Below are 25,046 nucleotides of genomic sequence, written 5' to 3'. Positions count from 1 at the left end.
AACACACCCTGTCACAAAACTCATCTCCACCGGGTTTCTAAAACATGACAGGGAGTTCGCTATACATGGATGACGTCCACAGTTACCAGATGTCAATCCAATAGAGCATCTTTGGAATGTCATGAAACAAGAGATTCTCATCACGGATGTGCAGGACCTGTGTGAGGCTATCACATCAACTTTCCAGCACCTCGCTGAAGCTACGCTACACTATGAAGAATTATAGCAGCTCTGTGGGTTAAAATAGGGTCCAGTCTTGTACTAGTGAGGTGTACCTAATAAAGTGGCTACTTAATGTGTAATTTCTTTCAATCCCTATCCCTGATTAAACTAATGTTGTTTTATGAGCAAAGGCTTCAGACTAGCTTCTATGAGAAGAAGAAGGAGATAATAGTAATGGCCCATCTTTCATCATTTAGGAACAGTGAAAATGTATAACCAGATCCTTTTTGTTAAACATATGTCCACATACGAATGAGTCAGTATTTTATTCTGATCACAACAAAGATAACAATATTACACTGACGTTGCTTTTCGACTGATAGCTTCGTATTTGCTGCAGCTCAGGTCTGCTCTCAGTAACATGATCAGCTCTATAACAGCACCACCAGAGGACGCTCTTCACCTGGATTTCAGATCAGCAGCAGCTCGAACCTGTTGCATCGTCACTGTGTGTAAGCGTGGTGAACAGCGCTCTCTAGAGGTTCACTGCAGCATTACAGAGACACCAACTCTCAGATACATTCAGAAGTTTAACTCGTCTTCAGAGACTTTGTTCCCTGCCTCAGACAGAACGGGCTGCCATGTTCTCGGGCTGCAGGGTGGAAGAGGTGGAGGAGGCAAAGGAGCAGTGCATGATGAGACAGAAGGGCTCGTGGGCTCTAAGAGCTTCGGTCAGCAGGTGCTGCTCCTCTGACAGAGAATCCACCTGGAGATGAATTCACTCTGTTACTGCTGTGTAAAAGCAATGGAGGTACACCAGAACTATTTGCTTTCATTTCTGCTGTGTTTTATGCATTTCATACAAACAGGACTTGCTGCTGTTTGTATAAAATAAAATTGTCTATAAAAGACGAACAGAGACAGAATTAGCAGTGTGTTTACCTCTCTCCTCAACTTCCTGTTCCTCTGCTCTAGCAGCTCACAGGCCTGGAGGTGAAGAGGGGGAAACAATGTGGGAAATACATGTTACATTAAAAAACAAAAGCTTTCATATGAATAAAAAAAAATATTTATTTGAAAACAAAAGCTAGACTGAACATTTCATCTTTGGGGTATTTTGATTGGGATTGTAACTTTGGAAATGTGATTTTTGCATAGACACATAAATGTGGCTGCCACACATTCATTGCATAAATGCACAATGGGATTTTTATTGCTGCAGTCCCAGCTTGTAAGCACTCAGTCATCTCTGGATTTGAGAATATGGAGACAGAGAAATCAGAGAGCACTCTCCTTGCCCTATTTCAAAAGCCAACAAACAGTCAGGAGACACGCATCACTTTTTTTTTTATTAATAAATTAAAAAAAAAAAAAAAGCTATAAAAGTAATATTAATTAACTCAATTTCACTTCATATTTTTATCCCGGTGGTCCACATGTAAATTTGCTCTTCAACTGACAGTTTGCTTTAAACCAGCAGCTTCAAGCAAGAAAGGACCTGTCAAAATACTCACTCTAGTTTATCAGCCACATACAGCCCAATTTGATCTGAACTGTAGTAAAACCTAAAACAGTTTGAGAAACAAAACAGCCAGCCAGAAACACTCCAGCTGTAAATCAAAGAAACGTGTTGGCATGGTCGTTGGTTTAACCACCTCACTTTAGCCGATGTGTTATGGTCAGTAACAAGTCTGTAAAGGTGAGCGGGCGGTCATCTGGCTGTGATGAAATTAACGTCTCAGACAACCAGTCTCAAAGACACAATCTGTTCTCAGTGACTTGCAAAATAAACCTTCATGGAGGAAAAAAATACAGTGCAAAAAATATTTGCAACATTTTGCAAACCTGTTAAGAGCCCAAAAATAGACCTTTTGGTGGGCCACTTTGGGCCCAAGTGCCATATGTTTGACACACCGACTTAATGCATATATCAGAATCTGATCAGCAGAAATACGTTCACCCACCTCGTGCAGCAGGTCGGCTCTCTGAGTTTGTCTTTTGCGGCTCTTCTGAGCTGCAACTCTGTTCTTCTCTCTCCTCTTCATCCTCCGCCCCTCATCCTCCGAACACTGACACAAACAAACAAACACTATAATCCGTTGACACGTTCTACAATTGTGATATTTTACGTCTCGTTTTTTACTGCTTAACCAGAGTTTGTTTGTGCAGATTCATGTGAGGACACTGGCAGCGTTACATCACATATCTGCCTATTTCTCACACAACCTCCATGTGAAGCACCGAGGGCGACCATAGCGATATCAGCCTATATACACAAGATGATGTTTTAAACCATCTTTAAAACCTCTTGACCCTTGACCTCCCCGTGGATTAATAGGAAGGTAAACAGTAAAAAAACAAACCTAAATGTACACGTGTTAAGAAAAAACACGATGACGTGATCTTTCTTACCTCCCATCCTTCACAGAGCTGGTTGGTGCTGATGTTATTCTGTTGAGACTGGCATGAAAAACCAGAGACTGACATCACAGGCTTTAAAATCAAAACCTAAAAGGAAAGACGACGGTGTTCTTAACACTGGTTCTGTCAGGAGACTGATAGGTGTGTGTGTGTGTGTGTGTGTGTGCTGGGCACTGAGTCCAGTCAAGTTCAAACACACTGGGTAGAAAACTAGCTCGAGTTTCACTTCAGCTTACTTTTCAATTTCGCTGCCTTTTTTAAAGAAGTGGCGAGCACAGTTAATGTAAGTCACGTGACTTGTGGGGCCCCATGGTTAACCTGTATTTAGCATATGGAAGAAGTCTGTCTTCAGGACTACCAGACAGCCAACTGAGATAATCAACAGACGAAGCAGATTCTATTTAAAAACAACAAACTGGTGAGACGCAGGACTTTCACCCTGGAGGTTAGGGTTCAGCTACTGTTTACACTCACACATTAGATTTATGCACCAAAACTATTTGGTTAGATTTACAGAATGAAATGTTGTGCATTAAAATACACACTTCTTCCATTCATAAACATGTTTTAAAGTTTCTGTTTTTACTGTGCGCACAGATCATTCCCATATTCTGCAGGTGACAACTATAAATCCACTACTTACAGTTTCTCTCAGTTAAAGTTTTGAAAAACAGAAAAGGGATTTAAAGAGTTATGACATAACAATATATTTAACTAAGCCGACAGCTTTTACGGAGTTTTAACCATAAATTTAAGGTTTATGAAGCTCTTTAAAGTGGATTAAAGTGACCACAAAGTGACCAATATGAGAAAGAAGTACAAGCAAAGCCCCTGGAATTGTATTATATACACATCATGCACAAGATAACAGAAATGACATAAATGATTTCATTTGATTCAACACTAATCAGTTTTTCCTTTACAAAAATCAATTTAGACTAACAAATGAACAAATCTGATGCTGATCAAGTTGAGATAATATGCAAAAACATGCTGCACGTAACTCCACAAGATTAAACCTCTGATGCTACTTTAGTCCTTGCAAGTGGACAAACAAATCAGCCAGTTTGAGGTATTTTTATTTGTGCTTTTGACTTGCCAAACAGTATCTCTGTTGCCGCCCACACATGGAACTGAAACTTCTGTTTGGCTTCATGGAAAAGAATGATCATGTTTACACTTATTAATTTCAGCCACAGACTGGATATTAAAAAGGGATGTATCCACTTTGACACAATCTGGTATATTTTAAGGCCCCAGTGTTGCTATTTTGGCCACCACAGTGCTGGTGAAGCGCTGACAGAGAGAGCAGTGAAAAGTTTTTGGCTAAGTTTGGACGGCAAGCTGCATACAGACACAGACCAGATCATACTAAAGCTAAACCTTGTACAATTGTTAAAGAGGGTGGAGCAGGTTACAGAGAGCAAAACATTTTTGTAGCAGCTTGTAAAGCACATTTATTTCCGCTGTAAAGTTAGACATTTTAATGTGGGAGTCTATGGATGTGCTGGCTCTTGGGATCAGCCAAGTGGCCATTAGAGGAACTGCAGTGTTTGGGAATTTCACACTGGTTTAATGTTTCTTGAAGTGTCACTCGAGCTTGTCCTCTCCCACGCAGCACTCTGGTTTCTTGGCTTGGGGCACATAGCCCTCTGCGGCTGCTGCTTCCTCTACAGCTCTCTTGATTGGTTGCTTGTTTCCCATGGCTCTTTTCGCAGGAGGAAAAGGAGCCTCTGATTGGTCATTAAAACCAAACACTTCTCTGTGTATCTCCAGAGAGGCTTGGCTGGGTTTCATTTTGAGGATTTCGCATAGGCCTTCAACTTGTGTTTGCAGAGTGTTGATTGACTGTAGAAAAAAAAATATGTGAGTAATGACTCCATACATGAAGGTGTGACTCTATACATGAAGGACAACTTGCTAAGAGCTTTCAGTGTGTTACCTTTATGACCTGGATGGCCTGCTTTACCACACTAGGAGCGGCTGCTGTCAAATCATTCATGATGTTCTCTGGTAAAACACACAAGAACGGCTCTGTTATCGAGGGTAAACTGCACGTCAGCTGTGTCTACAGTTAGTCTTGTCTGTCTGCTTAGGCATTGTGGAGATTTGCTGCAAAATAAAAAGAACTGTCCACACTGATTTAACACAAAGAATATCACAAAATAGTCACAGAATCATTGGAAATACTGAAACTAAACTTACTCTAGGTGTGTGCAGAAGGGAATACTGTCTGGTATAAAATTTGTAAGGAAACAGTGACTATATCTGGACAAATACTGCGGTTTTATTTATATAGGACTGGATCGAAACAACAGTTACCTTGAGTTAAAGACCCTACAATAATACAGAGAAAACCCAACAATCAAACAACCACCTACAAGTAAGCACTTAGTGACAGTGGGAAGGAAAAACTCCCTTTTAACAAGAAGAAACTGCCAGCAAAACGAGGCTCAGGGAGAGGTGGCCATCTGCTGCGACCGGTTGGGGGTGAAGGTAAGAAGACAGGACATACTGTGGAAGGCAGCCATTGATGAATAACAACTAATGATTAAAAGTAAACTGGTGGAAGAACTCATCTATTTATACACCATATAAACATATCTGCTTGAGCCATTTGCTCCTCAAGCATCATTTATCGTTTTCAAGCTAATGTTGATTCAAATTTATTTTAAAGCGATTGATTCGGCGGCTGTGGCTCAAGAAGTAGGTCATGTACTAATTGGAAGGCTCCAGTCTTCATCTCCAAGAATCAATGGGAAATATACTGAATCTCAAGTTTCACAGAATGATAAAATGCACTAACACGTAGGAAAACGTGAAAGTGTGTAAATGAGTGATACCTTATATATGTATGACTGATAAAAATTTTGAGTGGCAAAATAAGGTAGAAAATTCTGTGCATTTACCATTTAAAGTGGCGCTATATATATATATATATATATATATATATATATATATGTGTGTGTGTGTGTGTGTGTGTAGCGGAAGGGGCTACATGAATAGGATGACGGACCTATGGATTCTTCGATACCCAACATCCACAATGACGGCGAAACAACTAGTAGCTCAGTGTTCCAACATTCGAAAGAAGGGACTGCTCTCACAGCTAGAGATTGACGAGGTACAACACAAATGCTACGGCAAGGAGGAGTCAGGACGCCAGGTCAGGGGGGAGATATCATCACCCCCACCCGAGATTGGGTACATAGCCCCAAGTGCGATAGGAGAGGGATCGTTGAGTGCGAGAGGAACTGACCTGAAAAATAGGATAGCTTGAAACCTGGATCCCCCGTAGCCGGTTACCAAGATTACGTGAAGTACCCTCAGAAAGTCTGCTAGATGATGTTAATGCAGCACTACGGACAATACCTACAACCACTATTACCGACACTAACAAGCTGATCTACAATACGGCAGCAGTGATCAGTGAGATGCTTGGCTACAAGTTGAACAGCCACAAGGGGCAGTACCCTCCATGGAGAAGGAGGCTAGAGGGCAAGATCAAAGTAGCACGGAGGGAGGTTAGCCAACTAACGGAGTTGCAGAAAGCTGCGACAAAGAAGGTGCATAAGAAATACAGCAAGCTGTCCATACCTGAGGCCTTGGAAACTGCCAAGCAAAGACTCACAGCCTTGGCCAGCCGCTTGAGGAGGTACACCAGAGAGATAGAAGGCAGGAGAATAAACCAGCTGTTCTCCACAGAACCAGCAAAGGTGTACTCTCAGTGGCAAGGGAACAATAATAAGAGAACAGCACCACCAAGGCTGGAGACGGAGCAATACTGGAAGAGCATATGGGAGAAGGACGCAACCCATAACGGCAATGCTCAGTGGCTAGTGGATCTGAGGGCAGACCACAGCGACCTCCCTGAACAGGGTCCAGTAATCATCACAGTGGCAGATATCCAAGAAAGGGTCTCCAGTATGAAGAGTTGGACAGCACCAGGGCCTGACATGATTCACGCCTACTGGCTAAAGAAGCTGACTGCACTCCACGAGCGTCTGGCAGCACAAATGAACCAGCTGCTAGTTAACGAGAGACACCCGGAATGGCTAACCGAAGGTCGGACGGTCCTGATCCCCAAGGACCCCAAGAAGGGACCGGTCCCCTCCAACTACCGACCAATAACCTGCCTCAGTACTACATGGAAGCTCCTGTCAGGCATCATATCGGCTAAGATGAACAGGCACATGGGTCAATACATGAGCGGGACACAGAAAGGAATTGGCAAGAATACCAGAGGCGCAAAACACCAGCTACTGGTAGACAGAACAGTCAGCCGAGACTGCAAGACCAGACTGACCAACCTGTGCACTGCCTGGATTGATTACAAGAAGGCCTATGACTCAATGCCCCACAGCTGGATACTGGAATGCCTAGAATTGTACAAGATCAATGGGACCCTAAGAGCCTTCATCAGGAACTCAATGGGGATGTGGCGTACAACACTAGAGGCCAACTCCAAGCCCATAGCACAAGTCACCATCAAGTGCGGGATCTACCAAGGAGATGCTCTGTCCCCACTGCTGTTCTGCATAGGCCTGAACCCCCTCAGTGAGATCATTAACAAGACTGGCTACGGATACCGACTACGGAACGGAGCAGTTGTCAGCCACCTCCTGTACATGGATGACATCAAGCTGTATGCCAAGAGTGAACGAGACATTGATTCACTGATCCACACTACCAGGCTATACAGCAATGACATTGGAATGTCGTTCGGACTGGAGAAGTGTAGTCGGATGGTAACAAAGAGAGGGAAGGTAGTCAGAACTGAGGGGATTGAACTACCAGAAGACAACATTGCAGACATAGAGGACAGTTACAAGTACCTGGGGATCCCGCAGGCAAATGGGAACAATGAAGAGGCCGCTAGAAAGGCTGCAACCACCAAGTACCTGCAGAGGGTCAGGCAAGTCCTGAGGAGTCAGCTGAATGGTAAGAACAAGATCCGGGCCATCAACACGTACGCCCTGCCCGTGATCAGGTACCCTGCTGGGGTAATAGGCTGGCCAAAGGAGGAGATAGAAGCCACTGACATAAAGACAAGAAAGCTCCTTACCATGCATGGAGGGTTTCACCCCAAGTCCAGCACCCTGAGGCTGTACGCTAAGCGGAAGGAAGGGGGCCGGGGACTGGTGAGTGTCAGCACCACAGTCCAGGATGAGACAAGGAACAGAATACATTGGGAAGATGGCCCCAACTGACTGAGTGCTCAGTGAATACCTCAGGCAGCAGAAACCCAAGAAAGAGGAGGGAGACGAGGAACCATCATGGAAGGACAGGCCCCTGCACGGTATGTACCACCGGCAGATAGAGGAGGTGGCTGATATCCAGAAATCCTACCAGTGGCTGGACAAAGCTGGACTGAAAGACAGCACAGAGGCACTAATCATGGCAGCACAAGAACAAGCTCTGAGTACAAGATCCATAGAGGCTGGGGTCTATCACACCAGGCAAGACCCCAGGTGCAGGCTGTGTAAAGATGCCCCAGAGACAATCCAGCACATAACAGCAGGGTGCAAGATGCTAGCAGGCAAGGCATACATGGAACGCCATAACCAAGTGGCCGGCATAGTGTACAGGAACATCTGTGCGGAGTATAACCTGGAAGTCCCGAGGTCAAAATGGGAGATGCCCCCAAGGGTGGTGGAGAATGACCGAGCTAAGATCCTGTGGGACTTCCAGATACAGACGGACAAAATGGTGGTGGCTAACCAACCGGACATAGTGGTGGTAGACAAACAGAAGAAGACGGCCGTAGTGATCGATGTAGCGGTTCCGAATGACAGCAACATCAGGAAGAAGGAACACGAGAAGCTGGAGAAATACCAAGGGCTCAGAGAAGAGCTCGAGAGGATGTGGAGGGTGAAGGTAACAGTGGTCCCCGTGGTAATCGGAGCACTAGGTGCGGTGACTCCCAAGCTAGGCGAGTGGCTCCAGCAGATCCCGGGAACAACATCGGAGATCTCTGTCCAGAAGAGCGCAGTCCTGGGAACAGCTAAGATACTGCGCAAGACCCTCAAGCTCCCAGGCCTCTGGTAGAGGACCCGAGCTTGAAGGATAAACCGCCCGCAGGGGCGTGCTGGGTGTTTAAGTTATATATATATATATATATATATATATATATATATATATATATATATATATATATATATATATATATATATATATATATATATATATATATATATATATATATATATATATATATATATATATAAACAAACATTTTTCATGGCAACTGTATGAATGACTGTGTGACCTGCGATACTACAGTAAAACTATTGTTATCGCTTCATGAGTCATTTACAACCTGCCGATATGTTTTTATTCACAGCCTTTGCTTCATTCTACTAAAAACGGTGAACAAGAAGTACTGATGTGTTTAGGTATTTCACTTCAGTGATGCTGAAACTTTCATGTCTGCCTTGAAAAAGAACCAGTTCTTCCTAAATGCACTTTAAAATAGCAAACACCCCCTCACTGAACAAAGGGCGCTTTATGTGTTTTTCTTTTTGACTCTACACGTAACCATAAGATGTCTAAATTTACTCTCCAAAGTAAGACAGTAACACTGTCCTGAGCCAGCAGTACAGCACTCTGTAGCTGGTGCTCAGCAATTCAAGTCAGCTGCAGGTGAACAGTCACTGGTATACCTGTAAAGATTTGGGGAAGAAGCTAAAATAAAAAATGTCTGTGTCTATAGAAATGATCAGAGGCTACTACCTTGATCAGGATCTTTGACCACCTCTTGAGGTTTGATGGCCTGCTCATACAGCCCCTGAAACATGAAACAGTTTGTTTCAATCTTTAGACAAATATCTGTTCATGAAAGATTCTGTGAAATCTATAATTAGCAATAAACATTTTCTCAAAGATAGAAAATACTCTTTGCTTTGAAAAACACTTGCCACTTTTGCACTTTAGTTATTCAATATATTTGTTTATTTTTATACAAAAAACTCAAATTGAGAGTAATGCACAATAATCAGAGCTGGTAAATCAAAAAATAAACAAGGAGAAAAAAAAAGCCCCACCATGATTTTCCGTTCAGCCTTGAGGGCATGCACCACATGAGGAAGGATCTTTTTGGGGAATGTACGGCGCCTTCTTGTGGTCTCAACAATAGTATCGTCCAGGAGGCTTTCCAGATCTACAGCTTCATCCTCTGCTGAGGGTGTTGGTGGTAGAGAAACAGACAGCATAGTTGACTTAATAAAGCTTTCCTTAAAATATAATAATTGAAACAAGAGTATGAAAAGGGCGAAGGATCACCTTCATCATCGGGCGCCTCCTCCCAAGGCCGTCCATTCACCAACACGTTAGCCTGAACAGCAGCCTCAAAATTCTGCACAGTTTCAAATAAACAAACACACAATCAGTGGCAACACACATTAAAATATGATGTCAGCTGTTCAACTGCAGCAGGATCAGATCAATTTGATAACGTTTCTATTTTGGTCAACACAGGAAGCCATATTACACTTTATTTTGCAGGACTGTCCTGATTAATCTAGTCCCAAAGAAGACTACCAGGATCATTTTCAGGAAACTCTGTTGCTGTTATTATATGAACACTGTACAGTCCTCCATACAAAGGTCAAACGTTGATCACAGTTGTTTCTGTACTTAGTTCACATGAAGCTTAAAGTGGGCTACAAATAATCTGCACAACTGAAACACTGTTTTCCCCAAATTTCCATGAAAACTTGGTTTCTTCTGCTGCAGCGTGATGATGATTCAGTATGAAGCACATAGCTCGAAATACGTGGGATGCACTTACTGTGTACTTAAAATAATAGTGTGATAAAAAGACTAAAACAGTCATGCCTGTCTTTGAGGATTTAGTCAGTGCAAAAACTGACACGAGTCACAACATAAACTTCAAACGCTGCGTTGGTTACAATAAAATAATTCGTTAGAATACTGACAGCCGGCAATATCTGTAGATTGTAAGTTTATAACGCAAGTATCCACACAGCAGTCAGCACAACTTAAAACACAAAACAAACAAACACACAGTATTTACACACTCTCCATTTAATTATTCTCCATCCTAGAGCATTTAGACTACCCCTAAGTGAAATTTAGTACTGTCACCATATCAGATTTCCTCTATGTAATTTAAAAAAAAAAAAAAAAATCACCATAGTGGCATTTTTTCAGCTGTCTGTCTGTTGTCTCTTTTTGGCACAGACAGTCTGTAATCATAGGTGCATAAAGGATTTGTAAAAATAACTAGATCAAAAAAATGGGGTCATCACAGCATATCATCTGTCTCCATCTCATCCTAACCCATGCATCCTCATCTTCTCTTCAACTCCATCTTCAACATCCATTGTCCAATAGAGCCATTATCCCTCCTCTGCACTTTTCCACACCATCTGTACCTCACCTTTCCAACTTTGTCTCAAAATGCTCAACCTGAGCTGTCCTTCTGACGTACTTATATCTAATTTTGTCTCATCACGTTCAACTATCATCTTTTTCCACCTCTCGCGTGCACTGTCCATTTCTTTGAAAGGTGACCCCAGGTATTTAGGCTCCTCTACCTTCGCTACATCCGCTCCTTGCATCTTCGCTGCTACACCTGCCTTCCTCTCATCCACACATATCTATCCTGTCTTGCTTCAACTGACTTTCCAGAGCATACCTCCATTTCCCCTCTTCCACCTACTCTCAGTGTGGTCTGCTAACATCACAGCCCACAGACACTAATGCCTGACCTCATAACTATTACTGGTGAGCTTAACAGATGTGGCTTAATAATATCAAGCTGTAAAGTATATATGCAAAGATTTTATAAATACGCCTTCATTAAAACAACTATCAGCGGCCTGGCATCTACAGTTTAGCATTGCCCACATCATGTTCAGTTACAGTCAATCCCAAAATGTGAGAAAGGACTCGGACTCACTGCCAGCAGCTCCTGCAGTAAAACTCGCTTCGTCTCCTCCGGAAAGTCCTCCGGCTGCCCGTCCAGAGCCGTCTTTAAAAGTTCTTTGTATTTGTTCACCTGCTCACTTACTACTTTCTTCGAGGTTACCTGGACCCTGTACTCTGGATTTGTTTCCTCACTTGGTAAGATTTCACTCTCTACAGCCTCCATCTTTACCGCCAACTTGTTTATATTTTTTTTTAACGCAACCCGGAACTGAACAGAAACGAACCGGTCCTTCTACCATAAATGACCGTGAAGGAACAACGTTTATTTCTGGAGGAGTGTTCCGGGATGGTTGTTAGCTATGCTACTAACGCAGAGAAGTTATTCTAATATTATTTGGTCTCTTAGCTTTTATTTGTTGATTTTCAATGGAGAATGGCTTCGTTGATTGTCACTGTCATATCTCGGCTCATGAGTTTGAAGAGGTAAATTGTCACATGTTGGAAATTATCCGTCACCTCTTCATGAACTGCAGGAAATTTGAAGCATTATTTACTCTTTTTATTTACAGTCTGATTACAGCTCCTAGCTTTATATATACTACTCAAATATAGCCTTTCTTTTACTTTTAGGATTTCGAGGATGTGATCCTGAGGACGAGGGAGGTAAGCATAATGAATTCCTTTTATACCTTCACATATGCCTTACAGATCTTGGCCATTTGAAACCTGTAGATATTTTCAGAGCCATTTGGAAATACAGCCTGAAACTACAGATGAAGAAAACGTGTAGTTGTATGTTTCATCTTGTTTCACACAAGTACAATAAGTGCAGTTTAATATAATATTTAAAATAGTAAGCATGCAGTTATGTGTGTCTATGTGTAGGCTGGTGTGAAGACTCTGGTTGCAGTTACAGAAGAAGTCGGAGAGTTTGCCCGAGTTCTCCAGCTGCAGGAAAGGTCTGCACGTCTGCAAAGCACATTGTCTGTCTCACAAACATATATTATGCTGCTTGCTTTTTATTGAGAGGACACCAAATTGAAGAAAAACGACATCAACAGCATAAAGCCTAAAAGAATCATTAAGCTGAAATAAGACAGGAGAAAAAGAGACAAAATTTCAGTTATTTGCTGATGAAATAAATACAACTATCCAGGAACTTAGGTGCAACTAAAGGTTAGGTTTTCTGAACTAATATTTGTATAGTAAAAGTACACAGACACACTGAGGTGCGCTCACAGTAAGAACAGAGCTTGTGTTACTTTTCCTCTAAAGTCAGTCATGCAGAGTGTAAAGAAAACAAATGTGTATATACTGTTCTGCACAGCTGTTCACAGCTGGAAAGCATTGCATTTATTATCTTTGATGTTATGTTGAATTCCTTTCTCACAGCTATCCAGATCTCGTGGCTCCGTGTTTTGGCATCCATCCGCTGCAGGCTGCCGAGGGCCCTCAGCAGCGCAGCGTGAAACCTCAGGTAGTGAACCAATGTGTAGCGCATCTGTCTTTTAAATATTTTACTTAAATAATCATGAAAAAATGGGAAGGAAATCTGTATCCAGACTGTATCCAGTGATTCATGTAGTTTGCTTACTATGGTAGAAATCTTAATTCTTCATGGCAGCAATTCAACCAGGTGCTTGAAGTATTCCTCAGAGATTTTGGTCCAAGATAGCATTATCCATCCAGTACAGATTTGTTGGCTGCAGATCCATGATATGAATCTCCTGTTCCACCGCACCACACCCTAAAGTGCTCTGTTGGATTGAGATCTGGTGACTGTGGAGGACATTTGCATACATGTTCAAGAAACTAGTTTGACAAGGATGTACCAACCAGCTTGAAGCAACCATCAACAGACAGGCACACTGTGGTCATAAAGGGATGGAAATGGTCAGCAACAGTAATCAGAAAGGCTGTGATGTTTAAAGGATGTTCAATCTGTTCTAAGGTGGTGCAACGTGTCAAACCATTACACCACCGCAGACTTGAACAGTTAATACAAGGCAGGATCCATTTCATGTTGTTTATACCAAATTCTGGCTTTCTGTTTTTCAAATTTATTGTTGTTTAATTTTAGCGTCAGTTTTCCTTTCTTCGCTGACGGGAGCGGCAGCCCATCAGAAACAGAATGCTTATTAATCCCTAAGGAAATGATGTAATCAGACCACCATTGTGGTCTTCTGCTACGCATTTGCTTCAAGTATCTGTGAGTGCTTGTCTGTGTGCTCAGAGATGCTCTTCTGCACACTTTAGCTATAACAAGTGGTTGTTTGAGTTATTGTTGCAGCAGTCTGGCCATTCTTCTTTGATCACTGTCATTAACTTCACATTTAAACTCACAGAACTGCTGCACACTGGTTGTTTTCTCCTTTTCAGACTATTCTCTGTAAACCCTGAAGATGGTGTGGGAAATTTCCAGTAGATCAGTGTTTGCTGAATACCCAGAAAAATATTTTTTTTAATGTTTTTTTTTTTTCTTTCTTAAACCTCACCTTTAATAAAGAAATATGTTCTACAGGATCTGGACGTCGCCCTTCCACACTTCTATAATCACAAAGAACGCCTGGTCGCTGTTGGAGAGGTAGACTTTTAACCTCTAACTGAACCTTATAATAATCTCTTTTATTAAACTATTTTTAATTTTTCTGCGGATTTAATAAAACATGTTTATATGTCTAAGCTAAACGTCTTTTTAAATTGACTAAGAAGTGTGCTGCATCTCAGACTCCATGAAATGGAGCTCAGTAGGAAAAAGTTTAACCAAAGTTTTATATAATAAATAATTCCATGACTGGAAGACTTCATAGATAATTTAAGTTATATCAGCTTCTGAAGGCTTAAGGGTGGTCATGGATTCAACTGTTACAAACACACACACTAACACACACTGTGTCTGCCCCATGTTAAAAAAATCTTTACATTGTTAACGTAACCTGTCTTGAAGCAAAGCAGATTAAACTTGTTAAAAGCCCCGATTTACCTGCTAATCTCGCTTGTAAGAAAAGGTTAATGCACACGGTCAGTAACAATCTTTCTCAGGCTCACAGACAGTCACACACACTAACTGCTCTCCAGCAGGCGCTGATGGTGCAGGGAATTTCTACATGGTCTCAATGAGGAATGTGTGTTTTTTCAGCACATTTCAGGCGTCACAGGGCTAAATCGACACTCTCCTACTGCTGTTTCCAGCTGTTGGATTAGGTTGGAGACGTAGAGCTCCATCCTCTGCTTCACTGAGCACATTTTAGTTCAGCTACAGTTTGAATCTGTAGCCTTTTCCCTCATATCTGGTCTGGCAGTTTTTTCTTTAATCTGCGGATGCTTGAGTGGTTGAGGGTACTTTGTGGTTTTAGGTTGAGCAATCAAACCAGTTTGACTCGACTTCATTTGGACATAAGCTCTGTGAGAACTGACTCACTTGAGAGATGGCGACTTAAACCTCTTCCTTGCCAGAGGCTCATGCACCAGAGCAGGTGTCAGTTTTTAAGGTGGCACACACAAATCCAATGTAGCATTTGGTGCGCCTCATTTCTGTTTCTTATAGAAATTTCTTATGTTTCTTCTCTTATGAAACTTAATCAGTAACGATTCACTGACATAGATCAAAGTTGAGAGTTTAAAGAGCGAACCTGAGACCAAGGTTTAGTTTCTACCGTAGCATGCATAAACCCTTTGAATACTGAACTTGTAGATCAGTGCGTTAAATGTTTATGTCAAGTTAATGGTGAGCATTAAGATGCTAGTCTGAGTGTACCTTTTCAGGAAATGAAATTTTGATTAAATTTGTTCTAAAAACGACTTAAAATTTGGAACGATCATAGTGAAAAAGAAATGCAAAGTGATTCTGGTCTTCTAAAACTTTTCCTACATTAATAGTAGTCTGGGATGGGATGACTGATTAAAAAAAAAGTATTTATTTTTTACGATTTGGGCTTGGGGTGTGTAAGGTCCTACTTTCAAATCCCGGATCAGCCCCAAACTTTTACGTACTCTTAAAGGGTCCAGGGGATGAGGGAAATATCTAAAGGAGACGTGGGAGGCAAAATGGTTAAATTAAAGGGTTTTATTAATGTTTTTATTAGTAATTCAACTAAAAGAGACGGACAAGCCCTATCACATTTTAAAGAAGGAAAACGACAAAACCCAGTAGTTGGTCAATAAACTGAAAAGTAAGTCAAAAAAGGGTTAGTCACCGAAACACACTCCTCTCCACAGAGCAGGCCACCTACAAAACCCAACAAGGCTCTTTGGCACTAGACCTCACCTGTCTCTGGTCCTAATTGCTGATTAGAGTCAGCTGTGCAAAAAGGGTGGCACCTACGGTAGGAGAGAGCAGGACACACCCACACAAGTTCAATTTCACAGGAGGCCCTGCTAGGGCCATAACAGCCTTCTTTTAATTTTTCAGATTGGTTTAGACTTCACTCCCTGGTGCGCCCCGACTCAGCAGGACAGAGATGACCAAGTGACCGTCTTCATCAAACAGCTCAGCATCGCCAAGGAGCTGGACTTACCTGTGTGAGGACTAATTAAAATAGCTGTTGTTAGAGTTCAAATTCAAGTTCTTTCCCTTTTCACAAATATAACACAGGGTTTATATTTGTGTACTCCACTGTGTTGAATTCCATTGTTTCATTGCTTTAAGGTTTGAACTTTTAAAGTGTTTGAACTTTTAAATGACGGATTTCATTTAACACATTTTAGGACCAAACAAGATCTTATAGCTTAAAGAAGTCCTAGTGCATCAAGACTCAGTGTAAACATGAATGAACAAATCATGCAGAGTCCAAGAATAAAAATATGAAGCTCACATTGAGCTTTTTACCCCGAGCCTGTGTTTCCCAGAAATAATCAAACAGTCAGTCTGCCGAGCATGCACAAGTCGCTAAGTGAAGGTTTTTAATCCACATAGAAGTCTGTGTAACGTGTCGATTGTGAATTTCTGTTCAGGAACGTCCACTCCAGATCAGCTGCTAGGGTCACGATTGAGACCATGAAGGAACAAGGTGAGTGTTAGATTCCAGCGAACCGTGCAGACATCTGAACGTTATCTCATGTTCTGTTTTTCTGTCAGGCATCAGCCGAGCTCTGCTTCATAACTTTGCGGGGAAGCCATCGGTCGCTCTGGAAGGTGTGAAGGCGGGCTACCTCTTCTCTTTTCCCCCCGCCGTCTGCAGAAGCAAACAGGTGAGATGAAAAATGTCGTCCTGTGGAAAAACATTTTTTAACATTTTTTGCTGAGTCACCTGAATAAACAGTTTTAGTACCGCCACACAGAGAGACAAGTTAATCAAGCAGATCCCATTGGAGCACATTTGTCTTGAGACCGACTCTCCTGCCCTCGGGCTTCACCAGCATGTAAGTTTTAAAGGCTTTAAAGTCATCATCATATTGAGACACAGCGCCACAAGTGCAGACATGTTTAATCTGTCTTTTGTCTGCCAGGTGAGGAATGAGCCCGCTAACATCATCCTGCCATGTCGCTACATCGCCGATGTCAAAGGTCTCCCTCCAGAAACTGTTCGGCTGGTCACCGCACACAATGCATACAGACTCTTCCCCAAAGCTAAAACACGCTGACAGTGACATGAGCGTGATTTCGAAATCCAAGGCTCACCCAGTGTGTGACGTCATGGAAAAGATAACTCCCTTTACTACTTAGGGGTGAATCAATTTTTTAATATAAATTTATTTTGCCCAAAACGCCAGAATCTCAGGTTAAACCTCACAAAATTTCAACAACCACCAAACAGCTAAAACAGTAAATGCGAGCAGGAACACGGATTCTGCACAAAGACGTAAACACAAAGCGCGGACCTGCTGACGAATCAGTGAGATGTCGCCTTTCTCACCCGACGGCACGGACACGTTCGGGGCTGAAAGCGGTCGCGCTTTGTGTTTACGCCCTTTTTGCGCTGATTCTAAAGCTGTTAGTTTTATCTCTCTCCAAATATATTGACTGAACCAGCAGCAAAAGAAGATCCAAACGCTTCACATAAACAGTGTCATGAATTCACTCTGACTTTTGCCGTTTTGCTTCCACCACGATAAAATCACACTTCATGCACAGCTCTCTCTCTCTCTCTGTACTGTTTTCTGCATTATTCGCTTGCTTGTTACGCACAAGTCTACCGTTGTTTACAGCGCTGTCGGCCGCTGTTCCCCCCCCCCCCCCCCCCCCCCCCCTTAATTACTTCCAAAAAGAAAATGTAATTTCTGCCGTTCAAATAGGCTTCTGAACAAATTTAAACTTTTTAAATTATGCAAAACGCTTAGCCGTGTCTCTAATAAAACCTCTGTAACTTCAGAGGTAATGTTCATATGTTGATTAATGTTTTTCTTTCGTTTTTGATCTACTGCAGCATATTTTTATAAAATCCCAGGCCAGGAAAATCACCTTCATGTTTTTCTGTGTTTTATCTTCAGCTACTTTGACACAAAGCCATCTGCTCTGATGCTCACACCTATATATAATATTTCTGACTGTCTGAGGCAAAATTTCCCAGATTCAAATCGAATCGAATTGAATCGAATCGATTCGGGACCTTGTGAATCGGAATCTAATCGATTCTAGAGATCAGTGACGATGCCCTATTACTACTGTCCGCCTCTCAGTGTTTCACTGCGAGGCTGTGAACTTTTTTAAACACGTGATGAACACTGCTAACGTTTGAATATCAGAAAGGTTTTTCTTTACTTTTGAGGGTTTTTTTTAAGTTTCACACAAGCTAGAAGCTTTTTGCAAAGTCTTGCAGATGATTTTAATAATTAATGAGATGTGTCTTTCTTGACCAAAGCGAGTGATGCATGGAAATTATTTTTTAAAAATGAGTTTTTAATTTCGGTACTGTCAATAACAAGTACAATCAAATCTTTTAAGACCTCATGTGCCATGATCTCCAGCGTATTTGGGGTTTTGTATCACGTCATATATTAGTTGTGAAAATAAAATATTGAAAGTTGCCCCACGTCTGGGTCCCTGGTGTATCTGCAGTATGAGCTCAGGTCATCTTCTAAGGCTGCAGCTCTCTAGACCAGGTGAGTTTTATCTGGAAGAGAAGAGACAGATCTCAGGAGTCAACAGCTGCTCATTTTCTTTTTGATCACTTTATAGAAAATCAAATAATACGGCTGTTCTCAAACTTGTTTTTCAAACAAGTTCTATTGAACATTAACAAAACAATACTTAAGTAGAATTTCAGTTAAATAAAAGCAAGAAGAATAGCATCAGTTTTGTTTTCCTCCATAAATCATTGATACAGCATAGTTCCACCTCATGTTTTTGATAAATATGTTTATGTCAGCCTGATCAAGACATGCAGCAATTAAGTGGTGCACTACAGATTTTAAACTTTAAGCCAGTTAACTACAGTACAAGTGGTAAATTTGCATTAGATGATTGCCTGGGTAAGTGATGTGAAACTCATTTTACTTTGTGGGCCACATACCATCAATTTAACCTTAAGTAGACTGGACTGGTAAGACCACTGCATCAAGTTTTTAACATCAAGCTAATAATAATACGCCTCGTTTTTTACTTTTCCCGTCTACTGTTAGAGAAAGGCATCAGCGTGGCTCCTAGGTGTAAGTAGATTAGTAAGGTGTTGTATGACACATTGTGGGTAAAATCTTTTAATGAGAAGGCTGAGAAACTGACCATGATTCAGGGTTGAGGCTCAGATTTAGCACGTTAAACAGCCATGCTCTCCTTTTCTGCAAAACCATCCAATGAGGTGGAAAGGACCTACTGAGGCTGGGTCTGTCAGCAAAAACATGTAGGCCACATGTTTGACAACAGCAGTCATAAAACAGGTGACCTGTAGGGTCCTAATGTAATGGCATGTGTGCAAACTATCTCTCATTACTAACATTTCATTTCATTTCTCTGTACTGTGGAGCAAATGAAGGTACTAAACAAATTTCATCTTTAATAACGTAATACGGAAAATTGGAATATCTGGAAAGTGGGATTCTTTGATAAACTAAATAACTGTGGATACAGGTTTGCTGTAGTTTTAAAATATTGAATCTTTCAGCCTTTTAGAATTTAATTACCTAATTAAATATTAATATCTTTAAAGTATTTGGGACAGACACACAGTTTCTCGTGTCCATATCAGATCTACAGAAACATTTCTGTAAAATCTTCAGAGAAGCCTTCTTACAGCCCTCCTCGAAGTGCCTTCTCTCCGGGAGCTTGATGGGGGCAGGCCGCTGGGTGCAGGCTTCTCTGCGCTGCGGTCCGCCGGTCAGAGCTGTAAGGAGAACCGAGCTGGACTTCAAGTGACTCCGGTAATGTCTCCTCTGTGATCTCTCCCAGCCCTGCCGGGGGTTCATCTCCACCTGACACCACGTCTCCCTGCTCTGATTCAGCTCCAGCAGAGCCCGATCCTCATACCCGGACATTACTTTTTATCTTTGTAGGAAGTATTAATGTGGACTAGATTTCCTTTCATAAATTATCCAAAGGTAAGCTGTGAGAATGCACTAGTTACCTGGGCAACAAGAAACCGGAAGAGGGGTCTCAAAGATAATTTATTAAGGGAGATGAGCCACTCTGTGCGAGCGAAAGTAGAACATCCCTCGCCTCGAGATTACTAGAATGTGGAGTAAGAATCCCACATCAGATATTAAATTTCAAATTTAGTCGAGGTGTGATCTTAGTTTCCTTTGGTTTTGTTTTATTCTTTAGTTGTCAGGCTTTCATAAAACACTGATACATGAGAAAACAAGCCTTGTACGAGATTCAACCTCAGGTATTCTACAGTCTGCAGAACCTGTAAAGCCAGCTGCATAAAAACAAAATAAATAAAACCAACCACTGTGTATAATTAACGTAGTTGTGACGTCCGGAGTGGACAGAAGTTTGATTAAGCCCACTGAGAAAGAACCTAATAATAATAACTGGGATATTTACAAGCTGGAGATTTATAAATGATTGCAAGCTGAATATTTACACATTGTTCAGTGAAGTCAAACAACACTGCACTGCCATTCATTGGAAAAGAAACACAGAAAGGGCTGTGAAATGTTGCTTGCTTTGCATTTTAAAGTCCAGTAAAGAGATCAGATGCGTGTAGATTTTACTGTAGGTGTGAATCACCTGTAGGATCAGACTTGCTGCGGCATCCAGTCTCACTGGGTCACACTAGGATTAGAGCAGATAATGCTCAGCATATGGACAGGCTACTTTGAGTATATGGAACAGGCAGCGTAGCTACAGACTAAAGGAACACTGATTAGTTTTATATTTTTTCTATCAGTTCTGTTCATCTTTACTTGTATACCATTTACAGTATTAGAGGAAGAACCCCTGCAATCTGATAATCCCCATTAAGGTAGGGCTTGGCGACTGTGGTGAGGAAGAACACTGTTTTATCCACGTCTCCCATAGGCTCAGGGAGGCACAACCATCTGTTGTGACCAAAGAAAGAGGAGTGTAGACAGTTGTGGTATCGCAAGAAATAAGTGGTTATATAAATATGAGTATACATAATAGTTATTATTCATAGATACCTACATCCTAAGTTCCTGTTAATCTTCTGAAAGAAACAGAATGAATGTGTTGTTACAATGGTAATGCCAGGAGAGGCAGTATTAGTTCTGTGTTACATTAATGTGTAAGGAAGTGGAAGAAGAGTGTGTCCTGTAGGAGGCAGTAGAAAAATGGATGCTCATGTTCTGTACATGCCCTGAAAGTAAGGTTCAGTAAACCAGTGCAACGATACCCCGGTGTAAGGCTCAGTTATTGTATTTTTATTTTTTGAAGATGCAACATCTTTTTGGCGACGAGGACGTTTAGGGGGAAGGAGTTTGGGCGATCGGACTGAAAGAAAAGAGAAGAAAATAAAGTGATGGAGTCGGCTACAGGTTTGGCTAGCTTTTCAAAGAATGCAAAAGTTTTCGGCTGGAAATAGAAGGCAGTGACCTCGAAGCGGAAATGGCTACAATTGGTACGCTAGTAGCGTTCGATCCAAAGAATCAGACTTGGGATGAGTACACGGAAATACTCGAGCAGTTTTTCGCAGCTAACGGGATCGACGATGCAGAGAAACAAAGAGCGATATTAATAAGTGTCGTCGGAGCAGCGACGTACAGCTTGATGCGAAACCTTCTCAGCCCGGCCAAGCCCAAAGACAAAACCTTCCAAGAGCTGGTGCTTCTGATGAAAAATCACTTCGATCCGAAGCCCAGTGAAATTGTGCAAAGGTATAAGTTCGACTCTCGCTCCCGCAAGCCGAATGAAACCGTCATGGAATATGTAGCGGAGCTGCGTCGCCTGGCACAGGATTGTAACTATGGCAACACGTTACAACAGATGTTGAGAGATAGGATCGTCTGCGGAATTAAGGATGACCGAATTCAGAGACGTCTCTTGTCAGAAATAGATCTCACTTTTGACAAGGCTCTGTCAATTGCAGTAGCCATGGAGACTGCAAATAAAAATGCACAGGATCTGCAGACTTCAGGGGCGTCAGCAAAATGTTTCAGTCTCGCTAGAGGACAACAGGAGAGTCGTACCTTTAAAGCAGAAAATAAAGAGTGTTATCGTTGCAAAGGAACCAAGCACACAGCAGCAGACTGTAAGTACAAACAAGAAAAATGTCATGCTTGTGGTAAAATGGGACACATAGCTAGAGCTTGTAAAAGCAAGACTAAACTGAACCAGAAAAAGTATGGATCGACATATGTAAAGAAAGAAAAAAAGCAGAGTTCACACTACAGTACTCACAATGTGGGCGAGAAAGCAGATAACAACAAAACTGATAGCTCTGAAGATGACTCTTTTATGTTGAACTGTGTCAAGTGCAGTCAAGGGCACAAAAGAAAACTGTTCAAGTTAGGGCGTGGCAGTGCGGTACACTTAAGAAGAGTAGACCCCTACACTGTGGATATGCAAATTGATGGAAAAAAGGTGAACTTTGAAATAGACACTGGATGTTGCCTAACAGTCATGAACGAAGCAACATTCAGAGAAACAGGGAAAGACAGCAAGCCCCCCAGCCTGCAGCCCATCAAAATCAAGCTCGAAACTTATACAGGGGATCCTGTTAAGGTGATTGGTGCAACACGAGTCAGCGTCAAATACAAGCAGCAGAAAAAACATCTGCCCCTGGTGGTGGTCGAAGGCGACGGCCCCAGCTTGCTAGGTCGAGCTTGGCTCGAGGAAATTAAATTGGACTGGGGTGAAGTGAAAAACAGTCCTAACAACAGAAAGCTGCACCAAGTCAAAACAACAGAGAAAACACTTCAGCAAGTGTTAAGTAAACATGAAAATGTGTTCAAAGAGGAGTTGGGCACCCTGAAAGGAATGAAAGCTGCTATTCAGGTGAAAAGTGATGCCACCCCACGCTTCTTCCGTCCGCGTTCTGTCCCCTTTGCTATGCGAGCAAAAGTCGACGAGGAAATAGACCGACTGTTGAAAGAAGGCATCATCTCGCCAGTGAAATATGCTGAATGGGCGGCACCAGTAGTGCCACTCCTGAAGCCCACAGGGACAATAAGACTGTGTGGGGATTACAAGCTTACTGTAAATACCGTGGCTTCACTGGAGCAGTACCCCATACCAAGAATGGAGGACTTGTTTGCCACACTGTCCGGGGGTAAGCAGTTCTCAAAATTAGACATGAGCCACGCTTACCAGCAAATCCTCTTGGATGACGAATCGAAAAAGTACGTGACAGTAAACACATCGCGGGGGCTGTTCACGTATAACAGATTGCCTTTTGGAGTGGCCTCTGCTCCAGCAATATTCCAGAGGACCATGGAAAGTCTTTTGAAGGGGATACCTCATGTAGCAGTGTATTTAGATGACATCTTAGTGACTGGAGTGGATGAAGTAAGCCATCTACAGAACCTGGATGAGGTGTTGACCCGGTTGGAGGAAGCTGGGTTGAGGTTAAAGAGGTGCAAGTGTGCCTTCATGCAAGAGAAAGTGGAGTACTTGGGGCACATAGTGGACGCCCAGGGGCTCCACCCAGTGGAAAAGAAAGTTAAAGCAATCATGGACGCACCTACCCCCACAAATGTCACTGAACTGAAAGCATACTTAGGTTTGCTAAATTACTACAACAAATTCCTTCCAAACCTGGCAACCCGGTTGGCACCCTTACATGAACTTTTGAGACACGAGGTACGGTGGACATGGCAAAAGAGACAAGAGGAAGCATTCCAGAAATCTAAGAACCTGTTGAACTCGGCAGAGGTGTTAGTTCATTATTCTGCTGACCGTGAGTTGGTTCTCTCATGTGATGCATCCCCATATGGCGTAGGCGCCGTATTGTCACATAAGATGGAGGATGGAAGCGAGAGACCTTTGGGGTTCATGTCACGCACACTCTCTCCTGCTGAGAAAAAGTATTCTCAGCTTGACAAAGAAGGTCTAGCTGTGATATTTGGCATCAAGAAATTTCACAAATACTTGTATGGCCGAGTTTTCACGATTTATACAGATCATAAACCCCTAATCTCACTGTTCAATGAAAAGAAGCCTATACCTCAGATGGGCTCACCAAGAGTACAAAGATGGGCCGTGACATTGAGTGCTTACGAGTACAACATCAGGTACAAGCCAGGAAAACATCATGAAAACGCGGATGCGCTCAGCCGGTTGCCGGTACCAGACTCAGCACCTGAGCGAGAGATGGCTGAGCAGGTTTTGATGATGGATGTACTGGATGACACATTAGTGGACACTGCACAGATCAAACGATGGACAGCTAAGGATGTCTTGTTGTCGCAAGTCCACGAGTACACCTTAAAAGCCTGGCCAACTGAGACCGACACCTGTTTAAAGCCGTATCGACAGAGAAAGCTGGAACTGAGTGTGAGGGATGGTTGCGTGCTCTGGGGAGCCCGAGTAATTATTCCCACCAAAGGCCGAGACAAAATATTGAAACTCCTGCACCAGACTCATACAGGCATGTCGAAGATGAAAGGCTTGGCAAGGTCGTATGTATGGTGGCCAGGGATGGATGAGAACATTGAAAGAGAAGTGCAGGCATGTGAGGAGTGTCAGAAACACTCCAAGTCACCACCTACTGCACCATTACACCCTTGGGAGTGGCCGGAGTCACCATGGTCCAGAATCCATGTGGACTATGCAGGGCCTTTCCTCGGGGAGATGTTTCTAATCATTGTGGATGCTCATTCCAAGTGGATGGACATTTACCCTGTGAAATCCTCTACATCACAGGTAACTATAGAGAAACTGCGCCAGAGTTTCAGTGTGTTTGGACTACCTAAAATGTTAGTTTCAGACAACGGAACATGCTTCACAAGTGCTGAATTTGAGTCATTCATGAAGCAGAATGGAATTGACCATGTAAGATCAGCACCTTTCCACCCTTCTTCAAATGGGCTGGCTGAGAGGGCGGTCCAGACCTTTAAGGAGGGGATGAAGAAAGTCAAAGGTGATACCTTGCAAACCAGACTGTCCCGATTTCTGTTCAGTTATCGCATCACACCGCATGCCACTACTGGTTTATCACCTGCAGAGTTGATGATGTCACGGAGACTCAGATCAGTTTTGGACTTGCTCATGCCTGATGTGAAAACAAAAGTGCAGC

At 42.4% G+C, this 25,046-nt stretch overlaps 3 protein-coding genes across 6 annotated transcripts; 1 reads left to right on the top strand and 2 right to left on the bottom strand.

Annotated features, from left to right (window-relative positions):
• Positions 1-561: 561 nt before the first annotated feature.
• batf3 (basic leucine zipper transcription factor, ATF-like 3) lies at positions 562-2,969 on the bottom strand. Its single transcript, XM_080883803.1, has 4 exons — positions 2,575-2,969; positions 2,127-2,231; positions 1,105-1,149; positions 562-928 (listed from the first exon to the last, which is right to left on the bottom strand). Exons 1-4 carry the CDS (start codon positions 2,647-2,649, stop codon positions 785-787), a joined length of 369 nt encoding a protein of 122 aa, XP_080739929.1. The 5' UTR covers positions 2,650-2,969; the 3' UTR covers positions 562-784.
• A 676-nt stretch (positions 2,970-3,645) lies between these two features.
• Positions 3,646-11,746, bottom strand: nsl1 (NSL1 component of MIS12 kinetochore complex). 2 transcript variants are annotated; one of them, XM_080881999.1, is made up of 6 exons: positions 11,507-11,746; positions 9,865-9,937; positions 9,627-9,760; positions 9,316-9,370; positions 4,526-4,593; positions 3,646-4,431 (listed from the first exon to the last, which is right to left on the bottom strand). In XM_080881999.1, exons 1-6 carry the CDS (start codon positions 11,696-11,698, stop codon positions 4,174-4,176), a joined length of 780 nt encoding a protein of 259 aa, XP_080738125.1. In that variant the 5' UTR covers positions 11,699-11,746; the 3' UTR covers positions 3,646-4,173. The 2 variants fall into 2 exon arrangements, with proteins under 2 accessions (XP_080738125.1, XP_080738126.1); XM_080882000.1 differs by having other exon boundaries at positions 9,627-9,757; positions 11,507-11,744.
• A 44-nt stretch (positions 11,747-11,790) lies between these two features.
• tatdn3 (TatD DNase domain containing 3) lies at positions 11,791-17,648 on the top strand. 3 transcript variants are annotated; one of them, XM_080881998.1, is made up of 10 exons: positions 11,791-11,958; positions 12,106-12,138; positions 12,361-12,434; positions 12,868-12,952; positions 13,997-14,059; positions 15,887-15,996; positions 16,429-16,484; positions 16,553-16,665; positions 16,743-16,836; positions 16,924-17,063. In XM_080881998.1, exons 1-9 carry the CDS (start codon positions 11,902-11,904, stop codon positions 16,800-16,802), a joined length of 651 nt encoding a protein of 216 aa, XP_080738124.1. In that variant the 5' UTR covers positions 11,791-11,901; the 3' UTR covers positions 16,803-16,836; positions 16,924-17,063. The 3 variants fall into 3 exon arrangements, with proteins under 3 accessions (XP_080738124.1, XP_080738123.1, XP_080738122.1); XM_080881996.1 differs by having other exon boundaries at positions 11,792-11,958; positions 16,756-16,836; positions 16,924-17,648; XM_080881997.1 differs by lacking the exon at positions 13,997-14,059 and having other exon boundaries at positions 16,756-16,836; positions 16,924-17,648.
• Positions 17,649-25,046: the final 7,398 nt, after the last annotated feature.

Source organism: Rhamphochromis sp. 'chilingali' (genome assembly GCF_963969265.1).
Source record: "Rhamphochromis sp. 'chilingali' genome assembly, chromosome: 5".
NCBI classification, from domain to species: domain Eukaryota; kingdom Metazoa; phylum Chordata; class Actinopteri; order Cichliformes; family Cichlidae; genus Rhamphochromis; species Rhamphochromis sp. 'chilingali'.
Note: the sequence above shows the minus strand (reverse complement) of the source record. Positions and strands in the feature narration are given on the sequence as shown.